The following is a 12,005-nucleotide window of genomic DNA, read 5'->3' on the forward strand; positions in this document are numbered from 1 at the left end:
AATTCCTCTGTTCTATTGAGAATGCATGAACATGGCGTTAGCATTCATGATCGAGCATAAATTATTTCCTTCAGGAAAGCAAAGGGGAAAAAAATGCTCTTGGTGTAAGCCCTTGATAATTTCATTATTCTCAAGTATAAATACAAAGATCAATTGCTGTAATCACATATCACTATCCACTTTGCAGGTTGCCACCCCACCCCCCACAACCTATTCCTGACTATAGGACCAAGATTCATCAGCAGAAGTATGGAGATGTGTAAACCATGTTACTAATTGACCTCTTTTGGTCAAGATGGAGCCAGTAAACAACTCTACTTTGGGTGACATCTTCCAGATGGTCCACAAAACAGTTTCTTCCATGCCTTTTAATTCTTCTTTTTATTTTCAGTGGGTTTCTGGTACTGTTAGAGCCAGTTTGAAGATTGATTGAGCGATCTGGCGCTTTGCTGTCTCTGAGAAGGTTCCAGAAGGCGACTGGCCTGAAGTCCAAGAAGCTTAGAAATGGGGCACAAGCCTATGATCAACTGCATCTCTCCTTGATCTCGCCAGTTAAAGAGTCAAGAAAGACTGAAGCAACAAGATGAGTGCGGAAGATGAGCGGGTGTTCAGCATCGTCTAACAGCCTATCGCTCACTGCTGCTGGAGGAAGGCGTCTGCATGAGATATTCTACCACTTGCTCCTCCCAAGGGAAGGCCCTTGCATTTGAGTGGTCTCTCTCTCTCTCCCTCGATGCTTTCGGAGAATGGTACGGATCTGCAATTTCTGGAATGTACTGAAGTTCACTTGGATTCTTTCAGTTTTATGCTTTCATATTCTGTGTTATTTGCCTGTTCTTTCTTTTGCCATTTCATGACTTGTTTGTTTTATTGTGTTGGGGGGAGAAGAGTTTGGGGTTTGGTGTTCTTATTGCCCTTTGTGCTATTTGTTTTTGTATGTGGGGGGAGGGGTTCATATTCTTGTTGCCATTAGCACAATCTGTTTTTTTGCACGTGGGTGTTGATGTTTTTCTTTGGTCAGCTTCCATTTTGTGGCTGTCTGGAGAAGATGAATCTCAGAGTTGTATACTGCATCATACTTTGATAATAAATGTACCTTGAACTTTAATTATATCTTGAGAACATCAGGGACAATTTCACTTTCCCTCACTCAATGCTGTTTAACTCCTACTGCGCATTAGTTATAATTGTTCAAGAGTACTTAGGATTATAGCAATAGTAGTATACCATTTCATTTTTCTGCCTAGTCTGTTGATCAAGACTTGCATGTATAAAATGATGGAGACATTTAGCAGATCAGGTAGCATTTGTGGAAAGAGCAAAAGAATTAACACTTCAGTTTGAAGACATTTTGTAAGAAATGTTTACTGTGTCTCACTTTTTAAACATACTGTTTGACCTGCCTTATTTTCTGCATTTTCTGTTTGTTTTTTTAATTTCTATTTCCATGCCATTGAATAATGTTTGACATTCTTAACGAACAGAAGTTTCATGTTGATATACAACTTGCACTATCTCTTCTTTGCTATAACTTTTACGTGTGTTTTATATGCTAATAATGTGATATGCTTGCAAATTCTGGTCAATTACTATCACAAAAGTTGTCAACTGTGCTGTCATTAAAATATTGAGGAGAAAGTTCCTGCATTCTAATACAACAGAACCACCATGTTCAGGAACAGTTATTACCCTCAATTATCAAGCTCTTGAATCAGTGGGGATAACTTCACTTGCTCCACCACTGAAATGTTCCCACAACCTATGGACTCACTTTCAAGGACTCTTCATCGCATGTTCTCAATATTTATTGCTTATTTATTATTATTGTTATTATTTCATTTTATTTTCTTTCATATTTGCACAATTTGTCATCTTTTACACACTAGTTGTCCACCCTGTTGGATGCAGTCTTCCATTGATTCTATTATGGTTAGTGGATTTACTAACTATGCCGGCAAGAAAACAAATCTCATGGTTATATTTGGTGACATATATGTGACTTTGATAATAAATTTACTTTGAACTTTAACATGTTGCCCTTTCATTCCTATTTCTCTCTAGCTACACTTCTTTTATAATATTAAACAATTCAACTAGATCATCTAGATCCTCAAGCTGCTAAGCAAAGGGATATCAGCCATGCCAGGTCAGAAGTTGGGAACCCTATGGCAGGCAACTTACTGCCTCATTTACCATCCGGAGGATCCACTAGTGAATCCAGGACCAGCCTTCTTGCCTGGTATGCCATTGGCCAATTGCCATTGATGCTCAGTGGTTGTACTGTGTAGTTACTGTAATATGTGCTGTAGTTATTCACCTAGTTACAACAAAACCATAACCTTTCCCATCAACATGGGAAGCACATGCTTGGAAACATTTGAAGACTCCCTTGCAGATTACATTGGTTCTTCATTGTCATTGGGCCTAAATCCAAGATTTCTCTTCCTCTGCTATCATTGGGGGAGCACCTTCACCAGAAAAACAGTGGCTTATCACTGGTGGCAATTAGGAATGGGTAACAAATGCTGGTTGTGCCAGCAATGCCCAAATCCTGGGGAAAAAATAAATAAAATCTGTGCTACATAATCCCCCAAGCTCAATAGCTCCTTCCTTCTGTTCAGAAAATAAGACATAGTACTCGAGATTGATTATAGATGGGGCTCTTTACAAATGATCTAACCTCATTCCTACTCAAGAACGTTCAACAGTCATTAGAATTTTCTACTTAGCTGGGGACACCAAAAGGACTTTGTTCCAAGGAAAGCAACTGCTATGTTCTGCCACACTCACCTCAATAATAAGCAAATGCTTTGAGAGACTGGTCAGGGACTACATCTGCAGCTTGCTACCACCCGAACTGGACCCCCTACAATTCCCCTACCAACACAATCAATCAACAGACGAGACAATAGCCACTGCTCTACACACCATCCTTACACATCTGGAGAAGAAGGATGCTTAGGTGAGAATCCGTTCTTGGACTACAGTTCAGCATTCAACACCAGAGTCCCATCCAGGCTTGACAGGAAGCTCAGAGACCTCGGCCTTGACCCTGCCCTGTGCAGCTGGATCATGGACTTCCTGTCACATCACCGGCAGGTGGTATGAATGGGCTCCCCCACCTCCACCCCTCTGACTCTCAACACAGGAGCCTGTCAGGTCTGTGTACTAAGTCCCCTCCTTTACTGTCTGTACACCCACGACTGTATCGCCACCCACAGTTCTAATCTGCTAATTAAATTTGCCGACAACACTACATTGATTGCCCTAATCTCAAACAATAACAAGGTGGCCTACAGAGAAAAAGTCATCTCTCTGACACAGTGGTGTCAAGAAAACAACCTCTTGCTCAATGTCGCAAAAACAAAGGAGCTGGTTGTGGATTACAGGAGGAATGGAGATGGGTTAACCCCTATTGACGTCAATGGATCTAGGGTTGAGAGGGTAAACAACTTTAAGATCCTCAGCATCCACATCACCGAGGACCTCACATGGTCTGTACACACCAGCTGTGCAGTGATAAAGGCACAATAGTACCTCTTTCACTCCAGACGGTTGAGGAAGTTTGGTATGGGTCCTGAAATCCTAAGAACTTTCAACAGGGGCAAAATTGAGAACATCATGACTGGCTGCATCATCAGCTGGTATGGGAACTGTAACTCCCTTAATCGCAGGGTTCTGTAGGGAGTTGTGTGGACAGCCCAGTGCATCTGTAGTTGTGAACTTCCCATGATTCAGGACATTTACAAAGACAGGTGTGTAAAAAGGGCCTGAAGGATCATTGGGGACCCGAGTCACCCCAACCACAATCTATTCCAGCTGCAAACATCCGGGAAACGGTAACGCAGCATAAAAGCCAGGACCAATAGGCTCCAGGACAGCTTCTTCCACCAGGCCATCAGACTGATGAACTCACACTGATTTGAGTGTATTTCAATGTTACATTGACTGTTCTATCTATTATAATTTTATATAATATAATTTATAACAAGTTACTATGATTGCACATTGCACATTTAAACGGAGATGTAACAAAATTTTTTAATTCTCGTGTATGTGAAGGATGCAAAAGATGAGATCAATTCAATTTAATAAATTCTAGATGAATGCTACTGGAAGATGATAATGACTATTTTGGTTGTGGGCTGTTTACTGTAAACTAGCACCCAAAGCCTTCTATGTTGGTAATGTACCTTTTGGGAGTTTGGTCAAAGGGTATATTTGGGGAATTGTCTTGCCTACCACTGCCTATAAATGTTCAGGAGCAGTGTGTGATTAAATGCCTTGCTCAAGGACACACACGCTGCCTCGTTCGAACTAATGACCTTCAGGTCGCCAGCCCAAAGCCTTAACCACTTAGCCACGCGTCAACACTGGGCTGGTTTGGCAACAATGATCAGGAAAGCTGTGTCCTGGGTTTGGGAAAAATCATTATACTTTCAGTTTTGAATTAGGGTGGGGAAAAGAAAAGGAGTATCAGGCCAGTCTTGTGGCCTGGGGTAGGGAGCAGGAGAAAGCAATGATCAGGCAAGCAGTTTAAGATGTGGAGAAAAAAAATCAAGACTTCCCACTGAGCTGATACACCCTAGCTGAGAATTTTGGGGAGAAGTGAAATAACTTATGGAGAAGAGGTACTGTAGGGTGGATAATTCATTGTGGTTTTGTGAATTCAGATAAATAGCTATGAGGTGCGGGGGCCTGAGTAGGCACAGAGGGTGTCAAAATTACTATAGATAATGGATTTATCTGTGCAATGATGGGGATATCTGCTTGGGTCACTCCATGAAAATTTACTTCACATTTTCCCACAATATTCCTAAGGAAATTTTGAATGGATATTCATGACAAAGGGTCTCAGCCTGAGACATTGACTCTTTATTCCTCTCCAGAGATATAGCCTGACCTGATGAATTCCTCCAGCATTTTGCATGTATTACTCTGGATTTCCAGCATCTGCAGAATCTCTTGTGCTGAGTCAATATGCTTGTACACCTGATGTGTCAGGAAGATCACATTTCTGGTGTAATGCAAAACAAACTGGAAATTGTTGCAGTTGTAGAAAAAAAGGCTAGATTTGTGACAAATCTTGCAAGAATGCATACATAATTTGAGTTCTTAGCCAATAGAATATATTAGAGCCATGTACATTCCTAATCCTCATGAGTTACAGATATTGAGCGTTGCCCATATCTACTTAGAATGCCAATGCCTGTAGATGACTAGTACTGAGCAAACCATGTCCATAGATGGCAATTTCTGTTTTATGTGATATGTTGAAGTCATTGGCAACATAGGAAATACAACCAGAGATGAGAAGCAATAGATGTTTAGGGAGCAGTATGCAGCTATATCTATAAGCATAATTAAAGTATCAGTACCTTGTTCTGAACAGATAAAGTAAATGTGTCAGGTAAGTGGCCCTTTAAAGTGTTTTTTTCCTCATTCTACAGCGCAGAAGCAGGCCCTTTGGCCCATCTAATCCATGCCTAGTTCATCTACCTTGGACCATAGCCCTCCGAGCTCTCCCCATCAATCTCCTGGCTTTCTTTTCAACATTACAATCAAACCTGTATCCACCACTTCTGCTGGCAGCTCGTTCCACATCCTCACCACCCTTCGAGTGAACAAGCTTCCCCTCAGACCCTCCTTATCTATTTCGTCTTTCAACCTAAACCTACAATCTCTAGTTCATTTCACCCAACCTGAGGGCAAAACCCTGCATAAATTCACCTAATCTATACCTCTCATAAAATTGTGTACCTCTATAAGATCTTCTCTCATTCTCCTGCACCCCAGGAAATAAAATTCTAACCTATCCAATCTTCCCCAAAAAGTTAGGTCCTCAAGTCTGACAACATCCTTGTAAATTTTCTCTGCATTCTTTCTAGTTTATTGGCATCTTTCCTGCAGATAGATGACCAGAACTGTGCACAGTATTCTAAATTCAGCTTCACTAATGTCTTGTATGACTTTAAAATAACACCCAAACTCCTGTATGTAATACCCTGCTTAATGTTGGCAAAATACCAATAGCTCATGGGGTTTGGACTGCAAATCCATAAATTGTACACCATTAATATGGGAATACCTCATCACCATCCTGCTGTTAATTTATTGAAATTGGAATCAAATGCATTTGGCTCTCAAGGAGGGTGGCAGCTCAGGCTGAAAAGAAGATGTGAACTAGCCTCAGGGGTATATAAAGAGGCCAAGTGATTTCTCCCTGCTTGAGCTGTCTGGAACCAGAAATCAGACATCCAGGATTCAGGTGAAAAGAAAAAGCTTCAAGCAAGAGAATAGTGAAATTTTGGAATTTTCTATCCAAGGGGGCTGTTATTGGGTACAAGACAGAAATCAACACATTTGAAAATATTAAGATAATCATAGAAAATGACATTAGAACAGGAAAATTGTTAATAATTGGTGGCCTCAATTAATACTGGAACAAGGGGCTTGTTATGCAAACACGAGGAAGTCTGCAGATGTTGTAAATTCAAGCAACACACACAAAATGCTGGTGGAACACAGCAGGCCAGGCATCATCTATAGAGAGAAGCACTGTCGACATTTCGGGCCAAGACCCTTCATCAGGACTAACTGAAAGGAAAGATAGTAAGAGATTTGAAAGTAGGAGGGGGAGGGGAAAATGCGAAATGAAAGGAGAAGACCGGAGGGGGTGGGGTGAAGCTGAGTGCCAGACAGGTGATTGGCAAAAGGGATACAGAGCTAGAGAAGGGAAAGGATCATGGGATGGGAGGCCTACGGAGAAAGAAAGGGGGAGGGGGAAGCACCAGAGGGAGATGGAGAACAGGCAGAGTGATGGGCAGAGAGAGAAAAAAACAACTAAATATATTTGTGACACTTCTCACGCTTTGAATTTTTAAAATGATTTTAAGTTCCCTGGCCCCCACCGCCTTATTTTCACCATGGACATCCAGTCCCTATACACCTCCATACCCCACCAGGAAGGTCTCAAAGCTCTCCGCTTTTTGGATTCCAGACCCAACCAATTCCCCTCTAACACCACTCTCCTCCATCTAGCCGAATTAGTTCTTACTCTCAATAATTTCTCCTTTGGCTCCTCCCACTTCCTCCAAACCAAAGGTGTAGCCATGGGCACCCGCATGGGTCCCAGTTATGTCTGCCTTTATGTTGGCTTTGTGGAACAGTCCATGTTCCAAGCCTATACAGGTATCCGTCCCCCTCTTTTTCTTCGCTACATCGATGACTGCATTGGTGCTGCCTCCTGCGTGCATGCTGAGCTCGTTGACTTCATTAACTTTGCCTCCAACTTTCACCCTGCCCTCAAATTTACCTGGTCTATTTCTGAAACCTCCTTCCACTTTCTTGATCTTTCTGTCTCCATCTCTGGAGATGGCCTATCTACTGATATCTACTATAAGCCAACAGACTCTCACAGCTACCTGAACTATTCCTCTTCCCACCCTGTCTCTGGCAAAAAGGCCCTTCTCACAATTCCTCCGTCTCCGCCGCATCTGCTCTCAGGATGAGGCTTTTCATTCCAGGACGAAGGAGATGTCTTCCTTTTTAAACAAAGGGACTTCCCTTCTTCCACCATCAACTCTGCTCTCGAATGCATCTCTCCCATTTCCCGCACATCTGCCCTCACCCCATCCACCCGCCACCCCACTCGGAATAGGGTTCCCCTTGTCCTCACCTACCACCCCACCAGCCTCCGGATCCAACGTATAATTCTCCGTAACTTACGCCACCTCCAACGGGATCCCACTACAAAGCACATCTTTCCCTCCCCATCTTTCTCCTTTCCGCAGGGATTGCTCCCTACGCGACTCCCTTGTCCATTCATACCCTCCATCCCTTCCCACCAATCTCCCTCCTAGCGCTTACTCTTGCAAGCGGAACAAGTGCTACACCTGCCCTTACACTTCCTCCCTCACCACCATTCAGGGCCCCAGACAGTCCTTCCAGCCCTTCCAGGTGAGACGACACTTCACCTGTGAGTCGGCTGATGTGGTATACTGTGTCCGGTGCTCCCGGTGTGGTCTTTTATATATTGGTGAGACCCGACGCAGACTGGGAGACCATTTCGCTGAACACCTACGCTCGGTCCGCCAGAGAAAGCAGGATCTCCCAGTGGCCACACATTTTAATTCCATGTCCCATTCCCATTCTGATATGTCTATCCATGGCCTCCTCTACTGTCAAGATGAAGCCAAACTCAGGTTGGAGGAACAACACCTTATATACCGGCTGGGTAGCCTCCAACCTGATGGCATGAACATTGACTTCTCTAACTTCTGTTAATGCCCCTCCTCCCCTTCTTACCCCATCCCTGATATATTTAGTTATTTTTTTTCTCTCTCTCTCTGCCCATCACTCCTTGCCTGTTCTTCATCTCCCTCTGGTGCTCCCCTCCCCCTTTCTTTCTCCCTAGGCCTCCCGTCCCATGATCCTTTCCCTTCTCCAGCTCTGTATCACTTTTGCCAATCACCTGTCTGGCTCTTAGCTTCATCCCACCCCCTCCGGTCTTCTATCATTTCGCATTTTCCCCTCCCCCTCCTACTTTCAAATCTCTTACTATCTTTCCTTTCAGTTAGTCCCGCTGAAGGGTCTCCACCCGAAGCATCGACATCGCTTCTCCCTATAGATGCTGCCTGGCCTGCTGTGTTCCACCAGCATTTTGTGTGTGTGTGTTGTTATTTGTTTTATCTTCCTTGTGTTGAGGTTACACTAGGAATGACACATCATGTTCCTGCATTGTGAGTATTGAATCGTGTATACCCCAAATATCAACAGATTAATCTTGTTGAGCGACAGGTTTCCAAATGCCTTTGGGTTAAATTACCGGGCTTTACACGTTCACCCAATCAATGCCCACGGATTGTTCTGTTATGTCTACTGCAAACGCAATTGATTTTCTTTTGCTGAACCAAGTGTTCTTAGATTGCAAGTATTGAGCTATGTAAGTCTCCGATGCTCATGTATTGCAATTGTTGGGTCACAAATGTTTCCGATGTCCTCAGGTCGCGTGTGTTGATCTGTTCTTGCCTCATTACCTGCAGTTGCATCTACTGGCAGGGTTAGTCTCGCCGTGTAAATCACATGCCGCGCAAATATCGTCACCCCTAACGAACCGAGACAAGTTGCCATCTGAAGTTTGCAGAAGAATCGACAGATTTTACTCACGCTTGGATGCTTCTTCGCTTGTCTTATCATGAGACCGAACATTGCGTCGGGCGAGGAACCGAGAGCCTTGCGGCCAGTGGACTTCACTCCCAAAGCCTCTGCGCCAGGGCACCAGCTAAAACTAACCAAATATCTCTGCCTGAGTAACAGCGAACTGAAGTAATCCTTGATATGTGTCACAAATCACAGTAATAAAACTTATAACACATCTAAGTTTTCATATAACCCGTAATACGAAGGGGCATAAACTGTTACACTTGCTATTCAACGCTACCGACCAGCTTACCAGCTCAACCTTGAATGTCCTCCTCCCAAATGAGAAGGGACTAACTTCCAAAAATACTTCGGGGCGGGGCTAGGGTCCAAATTGGAGCTGTCAGCAGGCGGCCGTGCTCATGTTTGCAGTGGTTGGCTGGGTCAGAACAAACCGACGGCAAAGGCGGGGGTACTTCAGTCCATTTGATCTTTTAAGCTCTCTTTTTGCGTTGCAAGATTGTCAGCAGGTTCTATTCCTTATCAATTAATATTACTAGTAAGAATGACGATTTAGTGGTAGTATTTCAAACACGGGAAATAACTAAATAAATCAAAACGTGCATCCTACCAGGGACATAGAGTCAGAGTTATACAGCATAGCAACAGGCAATGTGATTAAATGTGACTTCAATGTGACCTTCCTGAACTGTTCCCATTTTCATATCTCTTTAAAGCTTTGCTATCCATGTACCTATCCAAATGTCCTTTAAGCACTGTAAGTATTCTCACCACTCTCACTTACTCTGTAAGCTCATTCCATATATCCACCGCCCTCTGTATGGAAAAGCAAGCCTCTCTGGTCCCAATAAATCTATACCCTCTGACTTTAAACCTGTTCCATTAGTTTTAGACTCCCCATCCCCAAGAAAAAGACTGACCACACTATGTCTCGTGATTTTGTGCATGTACCTCTATAAGGACACCCTTCAGCCTTCTGTATTCCAGGAAATAAAGTCCCATCCTATCTAGTCTCTCCTTGTAATTCAGGCCCTCATGTCCTGGTACCATCCTTGTGAATCTCAGTGCCATTTCCATGTAAATTACATTCTTCCTACAGTTAGATGATCAGAACTTCACACAATACTCCATCTGTCGACTCACCAACATACTGAGCAGTTATAACATGACATCCTAACACTTGTGCCCAATGCCCTGACCAATGAAGGCAAACATACCATAAGCCTTAGTTACCATCCTATCTACCCATGTCACCATTTTCAGGGAACTATGTACTGAGGTCTTTCTGATCAGTCACACGATCCATGGTCCTACAATTTATTACGTAGGTTCTGTCCTAGATTAACTTGGTAAAACTAAGTTTTTATTATTTGCACTCATCTCAGAATCAGGTTTAATAACATTGGCATATGTCATGAAATTTGTTATGCAGCAGCAATACATTGCAGTACTAAATAGTAATAACTGTAAATTACAGTAAGTATATATAAGGAAAAGGTTATATTAATAAGTAATGCAAAAAGAGAGAGAAAATAAGTGAGGTAGTACCCATGGATTCAGTGTGCATTCAGAAATCAGATGGCAGAGGGGAAGAAGCTATTCGTGAATCCTTGAGTGTGTGCCTTCGGGCTTCTGTACCTCTTCCCTGATGGTAGAAATGAGAAGGTAGCACTTCTTGGGTGCAGGGCTTCTTTAATGTTGGATGCTGCCTTTTTGAGGCATCACTCCTTGAAGATGTACTGGATGCTGGGGAAGCTGGTACCCATGATTGAGCTTATAGAGTTTACAACTTTCTGCAGCTTATTTTGATCCTGTGCAGTGCCCCACCCCCATACTAGATGGTGTGCAGCTGGTTAGAATGCTCTCAGTGGTTCGTCCATAGACATTTATAACCATATAACATATAACAATCACAGCATGGAAACAGGCCATCTCGGCCCTCCTAGTCCGTGCCGAACTCTTAATCTCACCTAGTCCCACCTACCCGCACTCAGCCCATAACCCTCCACTCCTTTCCTGTCCATATACCTATCCAATTTTACCTTAAATGACACAACTGAACTGGCCTCTACTACTTCTACAGGAAGCTCATTCCACACAGCTATCACTCTCTGAGTAAAGAAATACCCCCTCGTGTTTCCCTTAAACTTCTGCCTCCTAACTCTCAAATCATGTCCTCTCGTTTGAATCTGTGTTTTTTTGGTGACATACCAAATTTCGTCAAACATCGAATTAAATATGGCCACTGTCATGCCTTCTTTGTAACTGCATTGATATGTTGGGCCCAGGATAGGTCCTCAGCAATGTCCACCCCATTTGACAATCCTTGGTTCACTTCCCCAATTGATCTAGATTCTATCTTAATGTAAGATAACCTTCTTCATGATTCGCTATACCACAAATTCTGGTGTCATCCGTAAGCTTACCAAAATGCCAATTACATTGGCATCCAACGTGTTAATACAGATAGCAAACAACAGTGCAATCAACATCAAACTGTGTGGCACATCGCTGGTCATAGGCCTCCAATCTGAAAAACAACCCCCTGCTATCACCCTCTGGCTCCTACCATCAAGATAATTTTATATCCAATTTGGTTCCTCACCCTGGATTCTGCATGATCTCACTTACAGACCAGCCTGCCATGCAAGGCCTATCAAAGGACCTGCTACAGTGTACATAGAGCACCCTCCCAGTGTCTACTGCCCAACCCTCATCAATTCACTTGCTCATGTCTTCAAAAAAAATCAAATTTGTTAGACATAATTTGTTTAATCAGTCCTCTTTACTTTTCAAAATGCAAGTAAATCCTATCTAGAAAGTTTTCCACGACTAATTTTAGG

The 12,005-nt window shown here is 43.0% G+C and overlaps 1 protein-coding gene across 2 annotated transcripts in view; it reads right to left on the reverse strand.

Annotated features, from left to right (window-relative positions):
• The window catches only part of LOC132395695 (cytochrome c oxidase subunit NDUFA4-like), a 45,665-nt gene extending 36,076 nt beyond the window's left edge, over positions 1–9,589 (reverse strand). For both annotated transcript variants that reach the window (XM_059972614.1, XM_059972613.1), the window contains exons 1-2: positions 9,455–9,589; positions 9,169–9,289 (exon numbers count right to left, since the gene is read on the reverse strand). In XM_059972614.1, coding sequence (XP_059828597.1) covers positions 9,169–9,210 — 42 coding nt within the window. In that variant the 5' untranslated portion in view covers positions 9,211–9,289; positions 9,455–9,589. The remainder of the gene's footprint in view (positions 1–9,168; positions 9,290–9,454) is intronic.
• Positions 9,590–12,005: the final 2,416 nt, after the last annotated feature.

This window comes from Hypanus sabinus, chromosome 6 (assembly GCF_030144855.1).
Source record: "Hypanus sabinus isolate sHypSab1 chromosome 6, sHypSab1.hap1, whole genome shotgun sequence".
Taxonomy (NCBI): domain Eukaryota; kingdom Metazoa; phylum Chordata; class Chondrichthyes; order Myliobatiformes; family Dasyatidae; genus Hypanus; species Hypanus sabinus.